This window comes from Herpailurus yagouaroundi, unplaced genomic scaffold, assembly GCF_014898765.1.
Source record: "Herpailurus yagouaroundi ecotype Mexico unplaced genomic scaffold, PumYag 321, whole genome shotgun sequence".
NCBI classification, from domain to species: Eukaryota; Metazoa; Chordata; class Mammalia; order Carnivora; family Felidae; genus Herpailurus; species Herpailurus yagouaroundi.
The window spans coordinates 7,435-27,519 of record NW_024412538.1 but is presented as its reverse complement, the minus strand read 5'-3'; the positions used below and the strand labels follow the sequence as shown (position 1 = coordinate 27,519).

At 48.5% G+C, this 20,085-nt stretch overlaps 1 protein-coding gene across 4 annotated transcripts in view; it reads right to left on the bottom strand.

Annotated features, from left to right (window-relative positions):
• PLEKHG4B (pleckstrin homology and RhoGEF domain containing G4B) overlaps nt 1-19,587 on the bottom strand; it is an 82,443-nt gene extending 62,856 nt beyond the window's left edge. For 3 of the 4 annotated variants that reach the window (XM_040462444.1, XM_040462445.1, XM_040462446.1), the window contains exon 1: nt 19,086-19,233. In XM_040462444.1, the coding sequence (XP_040318378.1) occupies nt 19,086-19,124 (39 nt within the window). In that variant the 5' untranslated portion in view covers nt 19,125-19,233. Of the gene's footprint in view, nt 1-19,085; nt 19,234-19,551 lie in introns of those variants that run through there. The other variant, XM_040462443.1, reaches the window with a different exon arrangement.
• Nucleotides 19,588-20,085: the final 498 nt, after the last annotated feature.

Sequence of the window (20,085 nt, the reverse complement as noted above, 5' to 3'; positions counted from 1 at the left end):
GAGAAGGAAAGTGTGTGAGGGAAAGTTTATGTGAGAGAAAAAGTGTGCGTGAGAGAGGGAAAGTGTGTGAGAGGGGAAAGGTGTATGTGAGAGAGAACGTATGTGTGAAGGGAAGCGTGTGTGTGGGAAAGTGTATGTGTTGGGGAAAGTGTGTGTGAGAGAAAATTGTGTGTGAGGGAAAGTGTGTATGCGAGAGGGAAAGCACATGAGAGCAAATGTATGTGAGAAAGTGTGTATGAAAGGGAAAGCGTGTGAGGGAAAGTGTGTGTTGAGGGAAAGTGAATGTGAGAGGGAAAGTGTGTGTGAGGGAAATTGTGTATGTGAGGAAAAGTGTGTGAATGCCAGTGTGTGAAGGCATCTGAAGGTGCGTGTGGGGGTAGAGCCATAGTGAGCCAAGAGAAATATTGGGGGCAAATCCTCAGAACAGTTCCTCCGCCTCTGGGTGCCCAGGAAGAGAAGGGAGTAGCCTCAGGGTCAGGGAGAATGTCTATGCAGGCACCTGTCATCAGTTCGGCCTGTGCCCGCTCTCTCTGCAAGGTGTGACTCACCCATTCACCCACTCTGGCACGCCATCAGGATGTGCAGAAATAGGAGGGAAGAGAGCAGACAAAGGCAGATGTCATCACTTTGTCGATGGTTGATTTCTTCTCCTTATGTAGCTCAGGATTCCCGTTTCAGCCGAGGGCTAACTTCAAAACTAGGACCTTTGCTTGTGTACTTGATCCTAAACCTACCTGTGGCTTAGGATGTGATTTTCTGCAGATGTACGTTAGTGGATTGGTGACACAATACTAGTATAAAGCACTTAATTACCATTTTGCTGAACTATGAATCAGTGTGTTGTTATTTGCATTTTAACAAAAAATGTTCACGTCTGGAGAAATATTTTAGGGCTTTACTCTTCAGTGAAGGACTTTAGGTAACACTTCATTGAAAGGAGGGTGAATTTTATTTTATTTATTTATTTATTAAAAAAAATTTTTTTTTCCAACGTTTATTTATTTTTGGGACAGAGAGAGACAGAGCATGAACGGGGGAGGGGCAGAGAGAGAGGGAGACACAGAATCGGAAACAGGATCCAGGCTCTGAGCCATCAGCCCAGAGCCCGACGCGGGGCTCGAACTCACGCACCGCGAGATCGTGACCTGGCTGAAGTCGGACGCTTAACCGACTGCGCCACCCAGGCGCCCCGGAAGGAGGGTGAATTTTAAAATCTATACCCTTGTCTCTCACAATGCCTGCACATTCCATGACTAGGCATGTTCCTCCTGGCACCTAGTGCACAGGCCAGTGACCTGGCCTCAGCATACAGCCCCTCCCTGCAACTCTCCAGGCCTCACACGCGCTGAAGATGAGAAGACTGAAGCTGGGCATCCACAGGCCCATCTGTGCCCACCCTGTGCAGGGGGGGTGGGGCAGTCTCAGGGACACCGGCAAGACACCTGGCCGCTTGGTTCTGAAACACGAACCAGCTGGAAATGGCATGCTTCATCCACCAGGGGGCAGGTAACGTGCTAAATGTCAAAGCCAAGGTAATGTCTTCTCATTTCAAGGACTGTGCTGGGCTAAACAAGACCAGCTGATGAATAAGGCAAGGAAACAGCAGGGGCACCCCATCCAGGGCCTGGCAGGCCGGAGGGACTGGGCTGAGGCTGGCCTGACAAAGGCTGCCCATCAGTGCTCACATTTTCACTCAAATGTAACACCCCCAAAGATGACTGAAGGCACAGAGTTGTGGGGCAGTTGTTGGCAGGGTGGGTAGGCCTGGACATCAGGATCCTTTTACCTGCCCAGAGGGTCTGCAGGGGCTTACTGTGGGGACCACTCCTGTCTCTTAGGAAAGGGCACCCCAAGATGAGAGACTGCTAGGTAGCTAGGTTTCCGAGCAGCAGTGCATAAACTGTGCTCCCAGACCTCCACCCCACCCTTCCTGCACAGTCATAAGCTGGTGGCTGACCCCCCTGGTATCCCAACAGGGATAGAAAGTACAAGAACATCAAAGACTTCAGCACAGCCACATCGGAGACACCTTCCTTGCAGCTACTCCCAATGACCAAAGGAAGCTGCTGCCCAAATCTACACTTGGGCCCCTGTATGCGGGGGACAGTAGGGCGTGTATAGGAGGACAGGATTGCAGGACACCTGGGATGAGGTCTCAGGTGGGGTTGGGAGAGGACTAAGCAGCTGCAGTAAGGCAATACCAGCCTCTCCACCTGCCATTAGCCAGGCTGGGGGCTTCTCTGGGACTCAGTTATGCCGTCTCATTCTGAAAATTGCCAAGGCACGGATGTTGGTGCAAAGAGAACAAAGGCTGGGGGCATCATCCATGAGGCAAGGCTGGGTGTGTGGCTGGCGTGGGGGCAGTGCACACAAAAGCCCCTCATCTGGTGTGGGAGCTCATCTTATCCTGCAGCCCCATGACCAGCTCCTAGTGATACCCCAGATGCTGTAGCCCGGGGTAGGGGCATAGAGAGTGGGGTACAGAGGGGTGCCACTCACCCAGGCACTTCTACCCAGAAGGTCAGGGCAGCCTTTAAATTTACCACTATGGCCTCTGCCTCTAGTCGGATTTTATAAACAAAAGTCAGGATGTACAAGTAGCAGCAGGCACCCACTATGGGACACCAGAGCTGTTCCTACAGCCCGCCTTCAAACAGGGGCCTAGGACAGGAGGGGCACCCGCGTCAGTCCTAGCCCTGCCCCACTTTCCATCAATAGCCACTTTCTCGGCCCTGTGGGGGTTGGGTGTGAAACCCACACTCCCCAGGAGGCTTGCTCTCAGTAGCCGACCTGGTTACAGTCTCTCAGACGCCCTTCCTGAAGGGCGCCGATGCTCATCTCTGTTTTCCTGTGTGTACAGACCCAGGAATCACTTTTGAGTCAAAGAAAACATGTCTAGAAAGCCTAGCCCCCTGTGCCGGCCTGACATGCCAGCCTGCCTCCATCTGGTCTGTCTACACCTCCACGTGGGTCAGCATCTCAGGCTGACTCTCCACCCGGCCCCACTGCTGACTCCAGCCACCACCTGTGGGCCCTTCCTGGGCCCAGGCAGCTATGTCTGACACCTGAGGGCTAGGCCTTCTCTCCCCGACCAGCACACTCCCCAGGCTCTGACCCCTGGGCCACGGCAGTTCACTTCACAGCTTCCTCAGACATTCCTCCACCTTCCCAACTGAGGCGAGTCTTCTTTCTCAAGCTCAGAGCTGCCTACTTAGCACTTAGCTGCCTTCTAGTTGTGCATCTCCAAAACCGGGGTCTGCTTCTGGGCTGCGCACCATGTGACCCTTTCCTCGCACATTCGTGGTGTTGGATTACATCGTGACATGTCTAGAGGATCTCTAGAAGGGAGAGGCAGGGAAATATTTGGCCAAATGTTCACCACAAATATGTCTGGGCTCTAAAATCCCACTTCGTTTATGGAGGAAAGATCCCTCTGAGGAACACTGGGCCTCCATAATGCTGGACAGGGGAAATGCCCGTCCGCATTTCAGTAAGGTACTGAACTGACAAAAAACAGAGCAATCTTTCTGTGGTGAGCTGTTTTTCACAGAATCCCCGCCTCCCTGGGGAGGATGGCATGTCCCTGTCCATCGGCATCAGGCGCGGCCACATGACAAAGAAACGTGGCAGCAGTGGCCGATGCGGGTTCTGACAGAGGCTTTGTGAGGCAGCACGTGCTCCGATACACTACCTTTCCCTCTGCCACAAGATGGGCAACACCCCAGAGAAGCTGTTCCATGAGCCTGGACCCCAGAGTAAAACTGACGTGATGACCATGATGGGCACGTAGCATGAACCGGTCATCACGGTGCTGATGACTGAGATGTGGGGGGCATTGGTTATGTGGCATAACCTGCATATCGTGACTGACACTCCCTAGGACCTGGAACACAGACCCAGGGGACACCCCAACTCAGGGCCTTTACCTCCCCAAGGCAGCCACAGCACACACCTTGGCATGGGTTACCACCTCTACCTAGGAGCCCTCTTGGATTGGTGTCCTGTAATGCACCTGGAGGGACTGAGCTGCCTGCAGACACGTCAGTGTGTCCTGAGCTGGAGTTGGTTCTGAGAGGCTTCCCAGGGAGACCACGCCCCACAGGGTAGAATGAGGAGCAGGACCTCGGGACTCTGTCTCCACCCTGTTGGCATGGTGCCTCCAGCAGGGGAGGTGCATGTGGCATATCTCAATCTCAGCTGTATCTCCAGGAGTGTTCCAAAAGCATCTCAGATCTGAGCATCATTATCCACAGCCTCTGCTTTGTCTAGGTGTCAATATTTTCTAGTCTTCAGGGAGAAAAGAAATCCAAACAAAAAAAAAGGAGAATGCCAAACAAAATCACTATTTCAGGGTTCAAGCTTCAGGGTTGCACCTTATGCAACTGGCCCAGGAGGTGAATCCAGAAAAGAGTAATTCCAAACACAACCCTGAAATGTCTTTTCTGAATTTACACACACCTTACCAAACAAACATGAAACACACAGTTGCCTGACTTCAGCAATTCTGAAGCTGGTGTTCACATTACAGTGGATTGTGGGTGCTGGGGATTGTTGACAATGGAAATCCGTCTACAGGGCTAAACAGCCGGATGGCGGCAGTCTCTGCCGGCCGGCATGTTGGGACGGCTCCCCTTTGTAATTCTATGCTCAGAACTATGCTCAGACCGCTGCCAGGCTGGCTGCAGTGCCCCTCCCTTTCTTTCCTCCCCTCAGATGCCCAGTCACCTGCAGCAAGAACCTTCCAGGTGGCTTCTGCTCCACCAACTTCTTTTTAAAACTGATTCTATGTTCTTCCTTCTCATCCCAGCTTCCCAGACTAACGCAGTGTAAGAACGTGCTGACATGGAATTGGCAGGTGTCATCAGTAAAAGCCTGTTCTGAAAGAGGAAGCCTGGCAGATCCTCCCTCCCACCCCTGCCCACTGTGCCACCAACTGGGGCAGCTGTGCGTGCCTCTAGGTCCCTGCCTGTGTCAGATATGGGCCAGACCTGTGCTCCCTGCTTGCTTTCTGCTTTGGGCCATGGTTCCCTCAACTGTTAGCTGGGAGGAGCTCTCAGGTGGCTGAGGACCGAGGGCAGGGACCTCAGGGGAGGGCCTGGCCCATGACACCTGTGTGTTCAACAGGGCCTGCCAGGGGCTCTCTTCCTGAGGATGAGCCACAGGCAGCTGCGTCCTCCCCTGCTGACACACGCCCTTCAGCCCTCCCGCTGGAATGTGCGCAGCTCAGAAGCTAGAGTCCTGTTTTCAACATGATCCCTTTTCTGTTCCAGGAGGATCTCAGTCTCCATTTTAATCATGTTGCGAGGCACCTGCTTTCCTATCTAGGGCTTGACATTAAACAGTCACAAATAGAACCAATCCTATGTGAGAAAACAAATATATAAACATGACTTCTCAAATGTTTCTACAACCAATCCTCCCCAGATAGGACACTGAGTCAGCAGCAGGACAATGGAGGTGTCATGGCCCCCCAGCTGCTGGGCTATTGCCCCCTCGGGCCCTCTTCCATGAGTTGCCTCTGAACCAGGGCACAGGAGTGCTGAGCACCTTGGCTCCCAGGCACCCAGCAGGGCTTTGACACACCTGCTTGCTGTGTGGCTGCCAAACCTCCCCAGTGTAAAGCCAGAACTGGTAAACGAGACGGCACTTCACAGTTTACACCACGTTTGCACATGTGACTCCCATGATGGGCAGAGCCACCCAGTCCTGCAAGTCTATGTTAATTATGCACTTTCGTCACTAGGCATTCCATCCTACCTATGGGCGCCTGATGTCAGAATCTGCCTAGAACCGAGCAGGTTTTATCTTCCAGGGAATCTCACTCAACCAGATACACTCAGAATCTTCCACTGGGTGTTCTTTGGAAAAGCTGCCTCTTCATCCTCTAACCACCAGCTGGAGCATCCAGGATTTCACCTGGAGGTGTGGGGACATCCTGGCGCCACCCTAGCTCCTCTGTCCCTGCTGGTCTCTATGCAACACTCAGGGGTCAGCAAACCATGACCCCAGTGGTCGGAAAAAAAACCAAAAGAAGAATACTAATTCAGACATGTGGAAACTATATGACATTCACACGTCAGTGCCCATATTGGAGGTTTTATAGGAACACAGACACCCTCATTCCATGCATTGCCTATGGCTGCTTCTGTGCTACAGAGGCAGAGCTGAGAATGGTCCTTCAAAGCCTCTAGGCTTACTGTCTGGCCCTTCGTAGAAAGTTTGCTGACCCCACTCTTAAGGAAGGAAGTCCTGCAAGGCAGCCAAGGGGCATGAGTGGGTGGATGAAGGGGCAGCCCCCACCCTCCTTCCCTGTCTGCTGCCCCATGAGTTGCATGGACTCTGGCTCCAGAACAGCTACATTTCTCGATGAAGATGCTGGGTGAGTGAGGGTTTGGTTGACACCACCATTTCTGATTCAACACCCAAGTTCCAACTACTTGTCAGTGATTTCGTTCACGAACAGCTTTATTCCATGTGTGCTTTGAGAGCAGCAGTCAATGTGATTGACTGTGATTGAGGGTGGTACCCAGCGGCTCTGTCTCTAGGGGTGTTATTAATTTCTTCTCAACATCGAATGCATTAAAAAAGCAGTCATTTAAGGTCCTCATTATCCTTCTTTGCATTTAGTAGCCTAATATACAACGAGGACACTCCCAAACTAGGGAGCTGTGAAAGTCTTGGAATGCACCTTTCATGCCAGCATCTATTAGGTGACTACGAGTGCACACGGGAAGCTCAAGCACCGTCCCTGCCACGGGTCACATGTTCACTTGGTCATTACCAGGACAGAGGCAACCACAAACACAAGGTCCCAGAGCAAGGCCTGCCCTGGCTTGGGAAGCCCATCACGCCAGCAGCAACCAGGGAGTGACCCTGCTCTGCTGCTCACCTGCTAGTCCTGCAGTAATTGCACAAACAGACACGGTCCTGCCTTCAGCATAGAGAGGAAGCAAACCTACCAGAGAAGCAGAAAGAAGGGTGGGCAGGAGGGAGACAGGGCTGGCAGGATGAGAAACAGACCCCCGGAAGGGACGGAGGTGCCCCTGTGGACGTGCCGGTAAAGAGGAGCTGTCGCTGGCCAGGTGGTGAGCTGCATCCTGGGGCCCAAGGCAAGAGCAGGTTCAGGGGACACCACCTGTAAACATCACCCGGGGTTCTACACTGACTGTGGCATAGCACAAAGTCCCCAAGACTTCTGCATATCTGGTTTCTTCGTTTGTAAAACAGGCAGAATACCATGAATCTACTTCAATCATTCCACAAAGGTAAGAGCATATTTCATCTTAAAAGAACATTGAAGCTTTTTACTTTTTAATACAGAATGCAAACTGACAACGAAGTGTTGGTTCTTGAGACATTCTGACTGAATTTAGCTCTTTGAAGGTGCCTGATAGAAAGTGTGCAAGAGCGACAATTACCTCAATCAATGCAGATTGGCTCCCTCATGCTGAAATGTGACTTCAGCTGCAAGAAAGAGTTTTGTTCACTCTAACTGTGGCAAGACCAGAAAAGATTATGCCAACCTGAAAATGTCCCTCAGTCCTAATTACTATACCAAACCTGACTTTCCCACATTGAGTCCTGCATCGAGCCCTTGATCCACAGCAGAGCTCGAGGGAGCTATGCACAACGCACATGCAGACAGGCCCGAACCCCTATTTGCAGTTCTTTTTTTTTTTTTTCAACGTTTATTTATTTTTGGGACAGAGAGAGACAGAGCATGAACGGGAGAGGGGCAGAGAGAGAGGGAGACACAGAATCGGAAACAGGCTCCAGACTCTGAGCCATCAGCCCAGAGCTCGACGCGGGGCTGGAACTCACGGACCGCGAGATCGTGACCTGGCTGAAGTCAGACGCTTAACCGACTGCGCCACCCAGGCGCCCCCCTATTTGCAGTTCTTTAGGGGAGTGACTGATCATAACCATTCTTTCCCATCTAACTTACCCGGAAAACCCTTTGGCAGGAAACCGAAGTGCGCTTGAAATGTGTCAGCCCGACCAGATGTGTGGCTCTTCATGTATAAAGAGAAAAACAGATTTCTTCCCTCCAAGTTTTGTGTTGTCCTTTTGTTTTCACATTACTGTTAAGCTGCGTGAAAGAAACCACCTGCAAAACCACAGTAAGTTCCCTTTTGTCTGAGTCCAGCTGCTTTGCCAGCATCTGCCTGGCACCTGTCTTTAGGTAGCACACCTGGCCTCCCCACACCTTTCCACGCACATTTCCAACAGAGAAACAAGTACTCTTGAGGGAGGATTGAAGCTAATTTGTCTGAGTTGTACATGTGATAGCAGATTCCACCTCTATCACAAATTACGTGTGTTTCTTATACTTTCCGATTATATTCCAATACAAGTACAGGACGAGCAGGCACAAACATGGTAGGTGGGAGTGTGACATTGTGTATTTGCACCAGTAGTTTAAAAATGCTACCCTAACATCTCCCCCAAAGCATCCTGTGAGCAGGGGCCCAGCCACAGCTGTGATGAAAGTTGGGCATCAGCCTGATTTGGGCTCTTCAAAACGGGAGCACAGGCATCCTAGAAAAGTCTCTCTCAGATGGTCAGTGTTTCTCAGGTTGATTATGACTTGAAGGTAGCTGGCACCTGGCTACCCAAAATCATTTCACTTTAACCATGAATGAGAAGGCTCTAATGTGGTATTAATGGAAAACCACAGATATATTTTTAAGTTACAAATGATGCCTGTACTTTCCCTGAAGGACTTTGTGACGTAGACAATCTTTAGTCTGAGTGGGACAGGTGCTGACTGCTGACACCGGGCTGAGGTTGTTCGGGAATTGGTGCTGGGTCTGGGCTGAAGCACCTTTGCCTGTCCCAGAAGGAGAGTGGAATGAAGGCTTCAAGTTTGAAAGTTCTGGCTAGGAAGGCTTCATAGGGACATATGATGAGGCCATACTGATGTGCAGGAAGGCAAGGTAACTGGGAGTTTGGTTAAGTACAATTTAAGGATTTTTAGGGGCAAATGTGAATTCTGTATACATGATAAGAACAACAAAAAAAGTCATTCTAATGAGAAACCTGTGATGGATGCACTTGGAGTACTAAATCACACTTCTCACTGTCTCCCTGACTCAGGAAGTCACCACTGAGCTGGCCCACAAAGCTCAGTGGCCCCAGGCAAAGTCATGTCTGGCAAGTATGGCTCTACGTGACGTGAACAGGTCCCTGAGGTTTCCCACACGGGTGCCTGAGAGAGGGGTAGAGAAGGATACACTGGACAAGACAGTTGGGGATCTTGAGTCTAAGGATAAGGCTGGAGCCTGGAGCCCAAAACCACACTCAGAATGGGCACAGCAGGTGGCTTACCAACGTCTGGAATCCCGAACAGAGGGAGCCCTTGGAGCATGAGCGATGAATGCAGGACAGAGGGAAGGAGGTGCTGGTGCACACTGGGAAACCACTGACAAGAGGCGTGACTCCCAGCGGTGGCCTGGCCCAGCACACAGGAGCCTGGACCTGGGAAGGCCACAATGAGTATGCAGGTACATGAGGACACAGTGCATCCACACCTGCCGGTGGGGCGCCGGTTGGCTCCACACGGCAGTTCTGCTAGTGGCTTCTGTAGCCAAAACGTCTGCACAGTCTGGCTCAGAGGTACTCACGGTGGGACTGAGGGCACCCAGTCTATGATCAACCCCCACCCACAGTGGGGACCTACCCCCGTTGTTTAGAATGCTGTCGCCAGAAGGCAGGAGCACCCAAGTTAGGCTAGCAACCCTATCCGGCATTTCCCAGATTTTTCACCTATGGTCCTGGCATTACGTTTCTTTTCCCCTCAAAGCGATCCAATTTGGATAATAAGTGATGTGGCCATTGGTCCTGATCAATCAACCCCTTGTTTCTGCTGTCTCTTCCCTCCTTGTCTGTCCTCTTTCTCTCCCTCCCCCCCCCTTTTTTTAGTGTTTATGCATTTATTTTGAGAGAGAGAGAGAGAGGGAGAGAGAGAGAGGTGCTCACAGAGGGTGTCTGGTTGGCTCACTTGGTGAAGCGTCCAACTCTTGGTTTCGGCTTAGGTCATGATCTCACGATTCATAAGTTTGAGCCTCAAGTTGGGCTCTGTGCTGCTGGTGCAAAGCCTGCTTGGGATTCTCTCTCTCTTCCTCTCTCTGCCCCTCCCCAATGCTCGCTCGTGCTCTCTTAAAAAAAAAAAAAAAAAGATGCTCACAGAGGCACCCACTGTCCTCTCCACACTGAACACCATAGTGCATTCATTGATTACCTACCATGTGCTAAACACGGTGAAGGATACAAAGATTTATGTCCTGGCTGACAGCCAGCAGGGGCTGTAAGACAAGAAAACTGTAATGTTAAGGGGGAAGCAAGCACTGTTTGCGTGCCTGATTTTACACCCCACAATGGCAACATGATGGTTCTAGTGTCAGGCACTACCGAAATGTTTTACATGGATTAACCTCACATAGACCTTCTCCTATCGACTATTTTTCTCCAGTCAGTTACATTTTGAAGTCTTAAAAACTAGTTTCAAATTTCTGCAGATTTCCTACTCATTTCATATGTTTGCCTTTGACACAAACTTTTTTTCTTAAAAAGATCATTTCTCATTTCAAAACTTACTTTCTTAAGATCTATCCTCGTACAATATAATGACATTTAAAAGCATAGTTGTAGGGGCACCTGAATGGCTCGGTTGAGTGTCCGTCTTTGGTTTAGTCATGATCTCGCAGTTTGTGAGTTAAAGCCTCACATTGGGCTTTCTGTCAGCACAGAACCTGCTTTGGATTCTCTGTCCCCCTCTCTCACTGCCCCTCCCTGGCTCACAGCGCATGAGCACTTTCTCTCAAAAATAAATAAACATTAAAAAAAAATAGAATATAAAAGCAGAGTTATAAAACTCATTCCAAATCTTACAACAAACCAACAAGCAAACAAACAAACTAGGAAACCAAATTTAGCAGCATTACTAAAAGTATTATTCACCATGACCAAATGGAATTCATCCCAGGAATGCGAGTGTGGTTCAATAATCAATATAAAACATCACATCAATAAAACCAAGGAAAAAGTCTATGATCATCTTAAATGATACAGAAAAAGCAGTTTTCAACATCCAACACCCTTTCATATCAAAATTTCCAGAAAACTAGGAGTAGAAAGGACCTTTTATCAACATGATAAAAGGCACTTATAAAATGCCACAGCTAACTTCAATGGTGAAATACTGAAAGCTTTTCCCTTAAGATCGAAATCAAGCCAAGGATGCCCACTTTCCCTGTTGGTATGTAACACTGTTCTGGAAGTTCTAGCCTGAGCACTTAGGCAAGAAAAAGAAATTAAAGGCATATAAATTAGAAATAAAGAAGTAGAATGATCTCTGTTTATAGATGACACAACCCTATATAGAGCAAAACCCAAAGAATCCACAAAAAACCTACCTAGAACTCATAAATGGGTTCAGCAAAGTTGCAGGGTACAAGACCGACATGCAAAAATCAGTTGCGTTTCTATACATTAGCAATGAACAATCCAAAAATGAAACTAAGAAAATAATTCCAGTATATAATAGCATCCAAAAGGAATAAAATGCCTAAGATACTTTTTTTTTTCATTTTATTACTTTTTATTTTTTGCATCATTGATAAGTATGCTCTTTAATCCCTATTCCCTTTCACTCCATCCACTTCCCGTCTGGTAACCATTAGTTTGTTCTCTATAGTTAAGAGTCTGTTTCTTGGTTTCTCTCTTTCTCTTTTTTCCCTTTGCTCACTTGTTTTGTTTCTTAAATTCCACATGAGTGAGATCATATGGTATTTGTCTTTCTCCGACTTATTTTGCTTAGCATTATTCTCCTCACTCCATGTCGTTGCAAATGGCAAGATTTCATATTTTTTTTATGGCTGACTAATATTCCATTGTATATATATACTGCATCTTCTTTATCCATTCATCAATTGATGGACACTTGGGCTGCTTCCATAGTTTGGCTATTGTAGACAATGCTGCACATATCCTTTGAATTAATGTTTCCATTTCTGGGGGGTAAACAGCTAGTAGTGCAACTGCTGGGTCATAGGGTAGTTCCATTTTTAATTTTTTGAGGAAGCTCCATTCTGTTTCCAGTGGCTTGCACCAGTTTGCATTCCCACCAACAGCGCAAGAGGGTTCCCTTTTTGTCCACATCCTCACCCACACTTGTTTTCTGTGTTGTTGGCTTGAGCCATTGACACGTGCAGGTGATATCTCACTGTGGTTTTGATCTACATTTCCCTAAGTGATGTTGAACATCAGTGTGTTGGCCATCTGCTGCTTCATTGTTAGTGTATAGAAGTGCAACAGATTTCTGTACATTGATTTTGTATCCTGTGACCTTACTGAATTCATTTATCAGTTCTAGTAGTTTTTTGGTGGGGTCTTCAGGGTTTCTGTATATAGCATAGCAGTTCTGCAAATAACGAGAACGTTACATCTTCCTTATCACTTTGGATGCCTTTTATTTCTTTATGTTGTCTGATTGTTGTGGCTAGGACTTCCAGTGCTGCGCTGAATAACAGTGGTGAGTGTTGCCTAAGACATATTTAACCAGGGAGATGAAAGACTTGAACACTGGAAGCTACAAAACAGTGTTGGGAGGAATTAAAGAAATGGGAAAACATCCCAGGTTTATGGATTGGAAGACTTAATACTGGTAAAATATTAATACTATTCAAATCAGTCTACAAACTCAATGCAATCTCTCTGAAAATTGCAATGACCTTTTCTCCCAGAAATGGAAAAGATAATCCTCAAATTCATATGGAATTTCACTGGGCCCTGAACAGCCAAAGCAATCCTGAACAAAGTTGGAGGACTCACACTTCCTGATTTCAAAACCCACTACAAAGCTACAGTTATCAAAACGGTGTGATTCTGGCATAAAGACAGACACACAGAACAACAGAAAAGGACTGAAGATCCAGAAATAAACCTGCACAATTACGGCCAGTTGACTTAACCTAGGTTTCAAGACTATTTAAGAAGGAGAAAATAGGGGCGCCTGGGTGGCGCAGTCGGTTAAGCGTCCGACTTCAGCCAGGTCACGATCTCGCGGTGCGTGAGTTCGAGCCCCGCGTCGGGCTCTGGGCTGATGGCTCAGAGCCTGGAGCCTGTTTCCGATTCTGTGTCTCCCTCTCTCTCTGCCCTTCCCCCGTTCATGCTCTGTCTCTCTCTGTCCCAAAAATAAATAAACGTTGAAAAAAAAAAAAAAAGAAAGAGAAAATAATTTCTTCAACAAATGGTGCTGGAAAAAGTGGATGTCCCCATACAAAAGAATGAAGTTGGACCCTTACCTCACACCAAATACAAAAATTAACTAAAATGGATCTATGACCTAAATATAAACACTAAAATCAGAAAACTGTTAAAACATAGACGTAAATCTTCATGATCTTGCAGATGGCAATGATTTCTTAGATACGACACTAAAAGCACAAGCAACAACAGAAAAAAATATATAAACTGGACCTCATTAAAAATAAAAACTTTGGGGTACCTGGGTGGCTCAGTCGGTTAAGTCTCTGACTTCTGCTCAGGTCATCATCTCAAGGTTCATGGGTTTGAGCCCCACAATGGACTTTGTGCTGACAGCTCAGAGCCTGGAGTCTGCTTCGGACTCAGTGTCTCCTTCTCTCCCTCTGCCCCTCCCCTGCTCATTCTCTATCTCTCTTTCTCAAATAAGTAAACATCAAAAAATTAAAAAAAAATAAAAACTTTGTGCATCAAAGGACACGATCAAGAAAGTAAAGGGACAACCAACACATAGAACAAAATACTTGCAAACCATACACCTGATAAGAGTCTAATATCCAGAATATATAAAGAACTCTTAGAACACAATAACAAAAAGATAAAGAACCCAACTTAAAAATGGGCAAAGGACTTGAATAGACTTTTTTTTTTTCAACAAGCATGTAAAAAGTTCTCAACATCAGCAGTCATTAGGGCAATGCAAACCAAAACTACAATGAAATATCACTTCACAGTCATTAGGATGACTATAATAATTTAAAAAAAAAGAAAGTAACAACTGTTGGTAAGGCTGTGGAGAAATTGGAACTCTCATACATTACTGGTGGATATGTAAAATGGTTCAGCTACTGTTGAAAACTGTTCAGTGGTTCATCAAAAAGTTAAACACAGAATTACCATATGACCCTGAAATATACTCAAAGAAATGAAAATATCTTACCCACAAAAACTTGTAAACACATGTTCATAGCAGCACTATTTGCAAAAGCCAAAGGGAGGAAACAGTATAAATGTCTATCAACAGATGAATGGATAAGCAAATTGTGGTATATCCATGCAGCAGAATATTATTCAGTCTTAAAAAGGAAGCAAATTTTGACATATGCTACAATATGGATAAAATCTTGAGGATTTTATACTAAGTTAAATAAGCCAATCACAAAAAGACAAATACTATAGAAGGTCCTTAGAGTAGTTACAACCATGAGGACAGAATGTAAAATGTCGGCAGGCAGGGGCTGGGGGTGGTGGCAGAACGGGAGCCACTGTTTAACAGTGACAGAGTTTCAGATTCACAGGATGGAGGGGTTGTGAGGACTAACAGTCAGTACATATAAATTGTATGTTATATGTATTTGAGAATAAAAAAGACGCATACTATAGGATTCCACTTATACAAAATATTCAGAGTAGACAATTCCACAGAGAGAGGAATCAGACTAGTGGTTCCAGAGGATGGGAGAGGCTGGAACAGGGAGAAACTGTTACATGGGTGTGAGGTTTTACTTGGGGTATGGAGATGTTCTGGAACTAGGCAGAGGTAGTGGAATGCACAGCACTGGGAACGTACTAAATACCACTGAATTGTTTGCTCTGAAACAGTCTATGTGAATTTCACCTCAAAATAGTATTTAAAAAAATTAGTTCCAGAACTTTTCAGAATCTGTGCTAGTATCTGTTCTCATTTGTTGCTGTTGTTGCCCTACCCCACCAACTCTCCCATGTGCTTTCCTACTTAAATGTTGTACTTTAGGGAGAGATTACATTCTGCCTGCATCACTGGTCACCGAGATCCTCTGGGTTGTGGTCTCAGAAGGTCAGAGTCTCTGGACATGCAAATGTGTTCTCAATTTGAGAACTAAATGCTCACTCTGTTACCCAGTGTGGTGTGCTAGGCTGAATAAATCCCAGTTACGGTTTCTTTAGTCTTTCTGAATAAGCCATAGGGAAGGCTCCAGGACCCTTGATTTCAAGTGGAGTTCATGGCCTATTGATTTGTCACTTCCACAAGACGTTTCTTTAAAAAATAGACAATTATATTATTAAAATAATTATAATTGTAATTCCTCTTCTCGGTGATATCTTTGAGTGTCAACATACCTTGAAGATAACTTCATTGGATATTTTTCCTTAAGGGACTTCAAAAATAAAAGACAAAAAACCTTTTTTTCATCTTTTATTTTTAGGAAAAATCTCTCTCCCTTTCTATCGTAGGATCCCAGAATAATAGCCAACGTTTATTGAGCACTTACTATATATCAGACACTGTTTTAAGCACATTATGATACTACTGTCATCCCTGTCCTAAAGATGGTAGGATGGAGGGGCCTGCCTGCCTGCCTGCTCACTCAGTGGGGAAACCAGGACTGGAGCTTGGCTGAACAGAATGCATCCCCAGTCACCGAGTCCTCTGCCATGGTGGCACACTGCCCTATGTCCCATCCTGGCAGGACACAGAGCCGGAGAGATCCCAGAGTCATTCTGCCCTCTTCACTCTCCAGGTGAGAACACCGGCCTGCGGCTAATTCTGGGTCAAAGCTGTCTACCAAACCGTGGTTCCTCTACTTGACAATGAAGGGGCGGGTCACCCTTCTCCTGGCTGTCCCTTCTGTTCATTTAAAGTTAACTCAGGCATTTCTTCTCTTCTGCTCCGTGCACCATTGTCCCCACCCCAAAACACACATGCAGAACACATTCATTACCTCGAATGGGGTCTTGTCAAGCCTTCCCTATAACTGTCTCGGACCTGCTTTGACCATTTGACACTTAGACAAGGTCTCCCAGACTCAACTGTAACCCAGCTGCTCCCTCTGAGGTGGTTGTTTTCATTCTCAAAAGTCCCAGGAAGTGATATTAGCTTAGGTCAGGGGCGAAGCAGTAGACAGGAATCCCACAGGGTAGGCTCTGTATCTGTGTGGCCCACGGGAGGTTGGCGCTGGGCAGGGGAATCAAAATGGGCTTCAAAAGAGGGGGTGGGTAACCACCACGTGACAAACATTTGTAGAGCACCGACTTCAAGCCATGCACTATTATAAGCACCAGAGAAGCAAGTGAAATGAAGCAAAGTCGGTACTGCCTGGGGAGACAGGCGGTCAACAAAGGTGAGGCACAAGGTGAGGTTAGTTCAGACCCTCCCACGGAGGCCCTAGTACGGTGAAGCCAAGCAGGAAAGGCGCCGGGGGTGTGTGGCTGTGGAAGGGGTGCAGGCAGGATGACCAGGGGAGCTTTCTGAGGGTGACACCTACTGAGGCTGGGGGTCTCTGGGTCCAGGGCGACAGGCAGGTAACATTTCTGTGGGGCAGGTGCACATACTTGCCACCTCGCTGACTTGAACAACTCTAGTGCTGAATTTCAAATTAATTTATGTCCCAAACTGTTGTAGGCCTTAGATTTCATCCCTTTCTCGGGTTTAGAAACATCAGATGTTTTAAAGTCACGTAGAAGAAATTTACTGCAAAGTATCTTTTTTGTTGTTGTTTTTGTCTGGTTTTGGGGTTTGCTTGTTTTTGTGTTTTAAGTAGGCTTCACGCCCAGCATGGAGCCCAACACAGGGCTTGAACTCACAACCCTGAGCTGAGATCAAGAGTCAGACGCTCAACTAACTGAGCCACAATTTGATTTTATCAATTTTGGGGAAAATTCTGTAAGGTCAGATACTTGTCTAACAGTATCTGAAAGCTCTTCGAGAATTTGGGCCCAGGTGTGAACCGAGGCACCTAGAAACACCTGAAAATGTATCCCAGCTCTAAGGACAGAGGAAGCCTTCAACTTAGGAACATTCAGCTGAATGATGAGCTGGGTTACCTTTCAAGAAGCATCTGCATATTCATTTTTAAAGTAAACCGATATGGTGCTCTGAGGTAGGCAGGCTGTGATTATTCCTTTCAATCAACAGACTGAAGCTCAGAGAGGCCGAGCTACAAGGCCAAAGGGCAACAGCTAATAGAGGGCGGATGTGGGTGCACATCAAATCTCCCAGGTCCCGGGACTGCTCTCCAGGCACCAGGCCAGGGTCCAGAGTCTCCTTCCCACCCCATAGGCACCTGCCCTCCCTGGCCCCTTGTAGGGTAGATGGTCATTATGGATGCCTTCTGCTCAGGGGACCCCAGGTTCTCAAGGTGCCCCAGGATCAACACATGCAGGCCAGGATTTGCCACCTCTCAGCCCACCCCTCTGTACCCCCACCTCCTTCTCTTCATTCCCTGCCTCACTAGGTACACACCTACTGAGTGGCAGGCCCTGCCAGGGGTGCAGGGATACAGGAAAAGGAGCCCAGAGCTGACAAGGCAGGAGGGTAAATCCTGAGCAGGGGTGCACTGCTTCAGGGCACAGCTGTGTGGAGAGGAAAACCGCACTGCTTCAGGGCTGCTTCTCGGTGTAGAATGGGTGACTAGCAGGTTCTGAGTGATTTTTATTTTTGTTCAAACACAGAGAGAACGCACATTAGCTCTGTTTGGAAGGAGGGAGGGAGGCAGGCGGTGGCGTGTGAACTGGGCTTGGATTATTCTCACAAAAAAACGCTGAGATCTGGGAATCTGGGGTTTCCTGTGTTTGGCTGGATGATACAACCAGTGAGCACACATCTCAGAGAGCCTGAGGGCAAATTCAGGGCCGACCTTATTTCCTTAGCCTGGCATTTTTGGGATGCTTTACAAGTAAGAAAGTACTCATGGGAGACCACCAAAGGATGACACAGACACAAGGGTCCGCGTTTCACAGAGGCCATTTCAGACAAGGCCCGCATGAACGGGATGAAACGATGAGGCCTGCCCTGGGTGCCACCGGTTAGCCGTCCTCTCGAGGCCCACCTGGACCATCCACTTGTCCCCCAAAGCACAGTGAGATCAAGACGTGGTGTCGCATCAGGATCAGGAGTGGGTTTGTTACCTCAGTGTCGGATGTCCGGCACACAACACAGACACGAGTCCCTCAGGAAGGGAAATGTGTTGCTGGTAACTATCCCAGAATTTGAGTGCATTTTTACTGAGAGCAAAAGGGACATCTGAAGTTCCTCCCAACCCAGAGATCCCGTGAATCTGAAGCAGGTTCGGGGAGACGGAAAGCAGAATCTCACTTTGTCCACTTTGAAATCGCTCCGTGAAGCTGAGAAGCCCCCCCACCCCCAGCGCCCACAGCCGCCTAAAGCTCAGCCAGTTTAACACAGCAGATTCGTAAGCTATTAATTATGCACAGTTTCAACTGCATTTAACTTAATTTTTTAATTATATGTTTTAATTCTTAATTAGACACCTTAAAGTATCAACTAAACTTTTTAAGTCGAAGTAACAGGAGTAGAGTGTAATTATTACACCAAACACTCTGTAATCCAGCTTCACAGGAAAAAGGGGAGACCAACCCAGCACACTTTCTGCATTTCGCACGAAGAAATACAAAGCCGTGTGTCTCACGCTTTTCCAAACCTGAAAGGCCCCTCTTGTTTTCCTCGACTACGTTCGTTACCGAACTCGACGGAGTTCCAACCGACAAATCAATCGGTATTTTCTTTAAGTACAACTTCTTTGTCTTTGAGCGCCCTGGTTGGCCGGTTCGCCCTCCGTGCCCAGCTAATAAAGAACGAGACTAGAGCCACCACCGCACAGGTGCTTTTAGGCCCCCCCCGCCCCCCCCCCCGCAGCACTCCCTTCAGAGCCTAGCCCTGCAGACCTGTCTCGAAAACCACATTTTTTCTCAGAAATATTCATGAGGTTAAGGCGAAAGTTTGCTAAACTGATCTTTAAGTGACCGAAGAGTCAAAGCTTCCTCCCCCCCGGCAGCGGCAGCCCTCAGACCCCCCTCCCTGCCACCCACCGGCCGGACCCTACCTTGGTGCCGGAGCCTTTGTCGGCCGCGCTGAGAGCCATGGTGGCGCCGCCTTTGTCCCGACCTCGGAGGAAAACGTTCCCATAAAGGCCACTGTCCGGCGCGCGACTCTCCCGGCGCCCCGCCCGCCACGCCGGAGCCGGAGCCGGAGCCGGAGGCGCGAGTCGGGCGGACCCCTCCCCGCGGGGCGGACCCCCTCCCCTCCCCTCCCCGGAAAACCCCCCTCCTCTGCCTGGAGCAGACCCCCCCCCCACCGCGGACCCCCTCCCCCTGCAGAGCCCCTCCCCGCGGGGCGGACCCCCTCCACCTGCGGAGCCCCTCCCCCTGCAGACACCCTCCGTACGAGGCGGACCCCGCACCCGGCAGACCCCCTCCCTGCGGGGCGGGCCCCCTTCCCTGGCCGACCCTCTCCACTCCGAGGGTGGCGGAGGGGCCGGGAGGCCTGCGGGGCTGGGGAGCCGCTCTCACCTCCCGCAGGCGGACCCAAGGCACAAGTGCCCTCACCTGGGCGGCAGTGGGGGCGGGGGCGCGGGGCTCCTCCCTCCGAAGCGGGTGGGAGTGGGGGTGGCGGGGCGTTTGCTTTTACTTTTGTTCTCACAAAGCCTCGGGACCTGGAATAGTGTTCTCAGACCAGTGGCTGCATCGGATTTCCCCCAGTGTAGACAGACTCATACCTGATTTCCACTGGCATAGATGGACTAGCCTTCCCTTCCCGTCCAAGAGAACACATTGGCTGAGGGGATGCTCTCCCAGGGGAGCCGCATTGGAGTTGGGGGTGGGGGGTTGTCTCACACAAGAACCAGTCAGGTCTCTAACCCTGCATTGTGCCTTCACTGGAAACATGGGCACTGGTTCATCCCACCCAATGCAGGACAAATGTGCTCATTTAGGGATAAAGTTCAGTTGTTCAGAGGAATGAGCAGCTTTGGAGGGAAAGGCTCCTGGCCACAGGTTCCAGAATAAAGAAAGGTAACGAGGGCAGGGATGAGTTGCCCTCCCTCA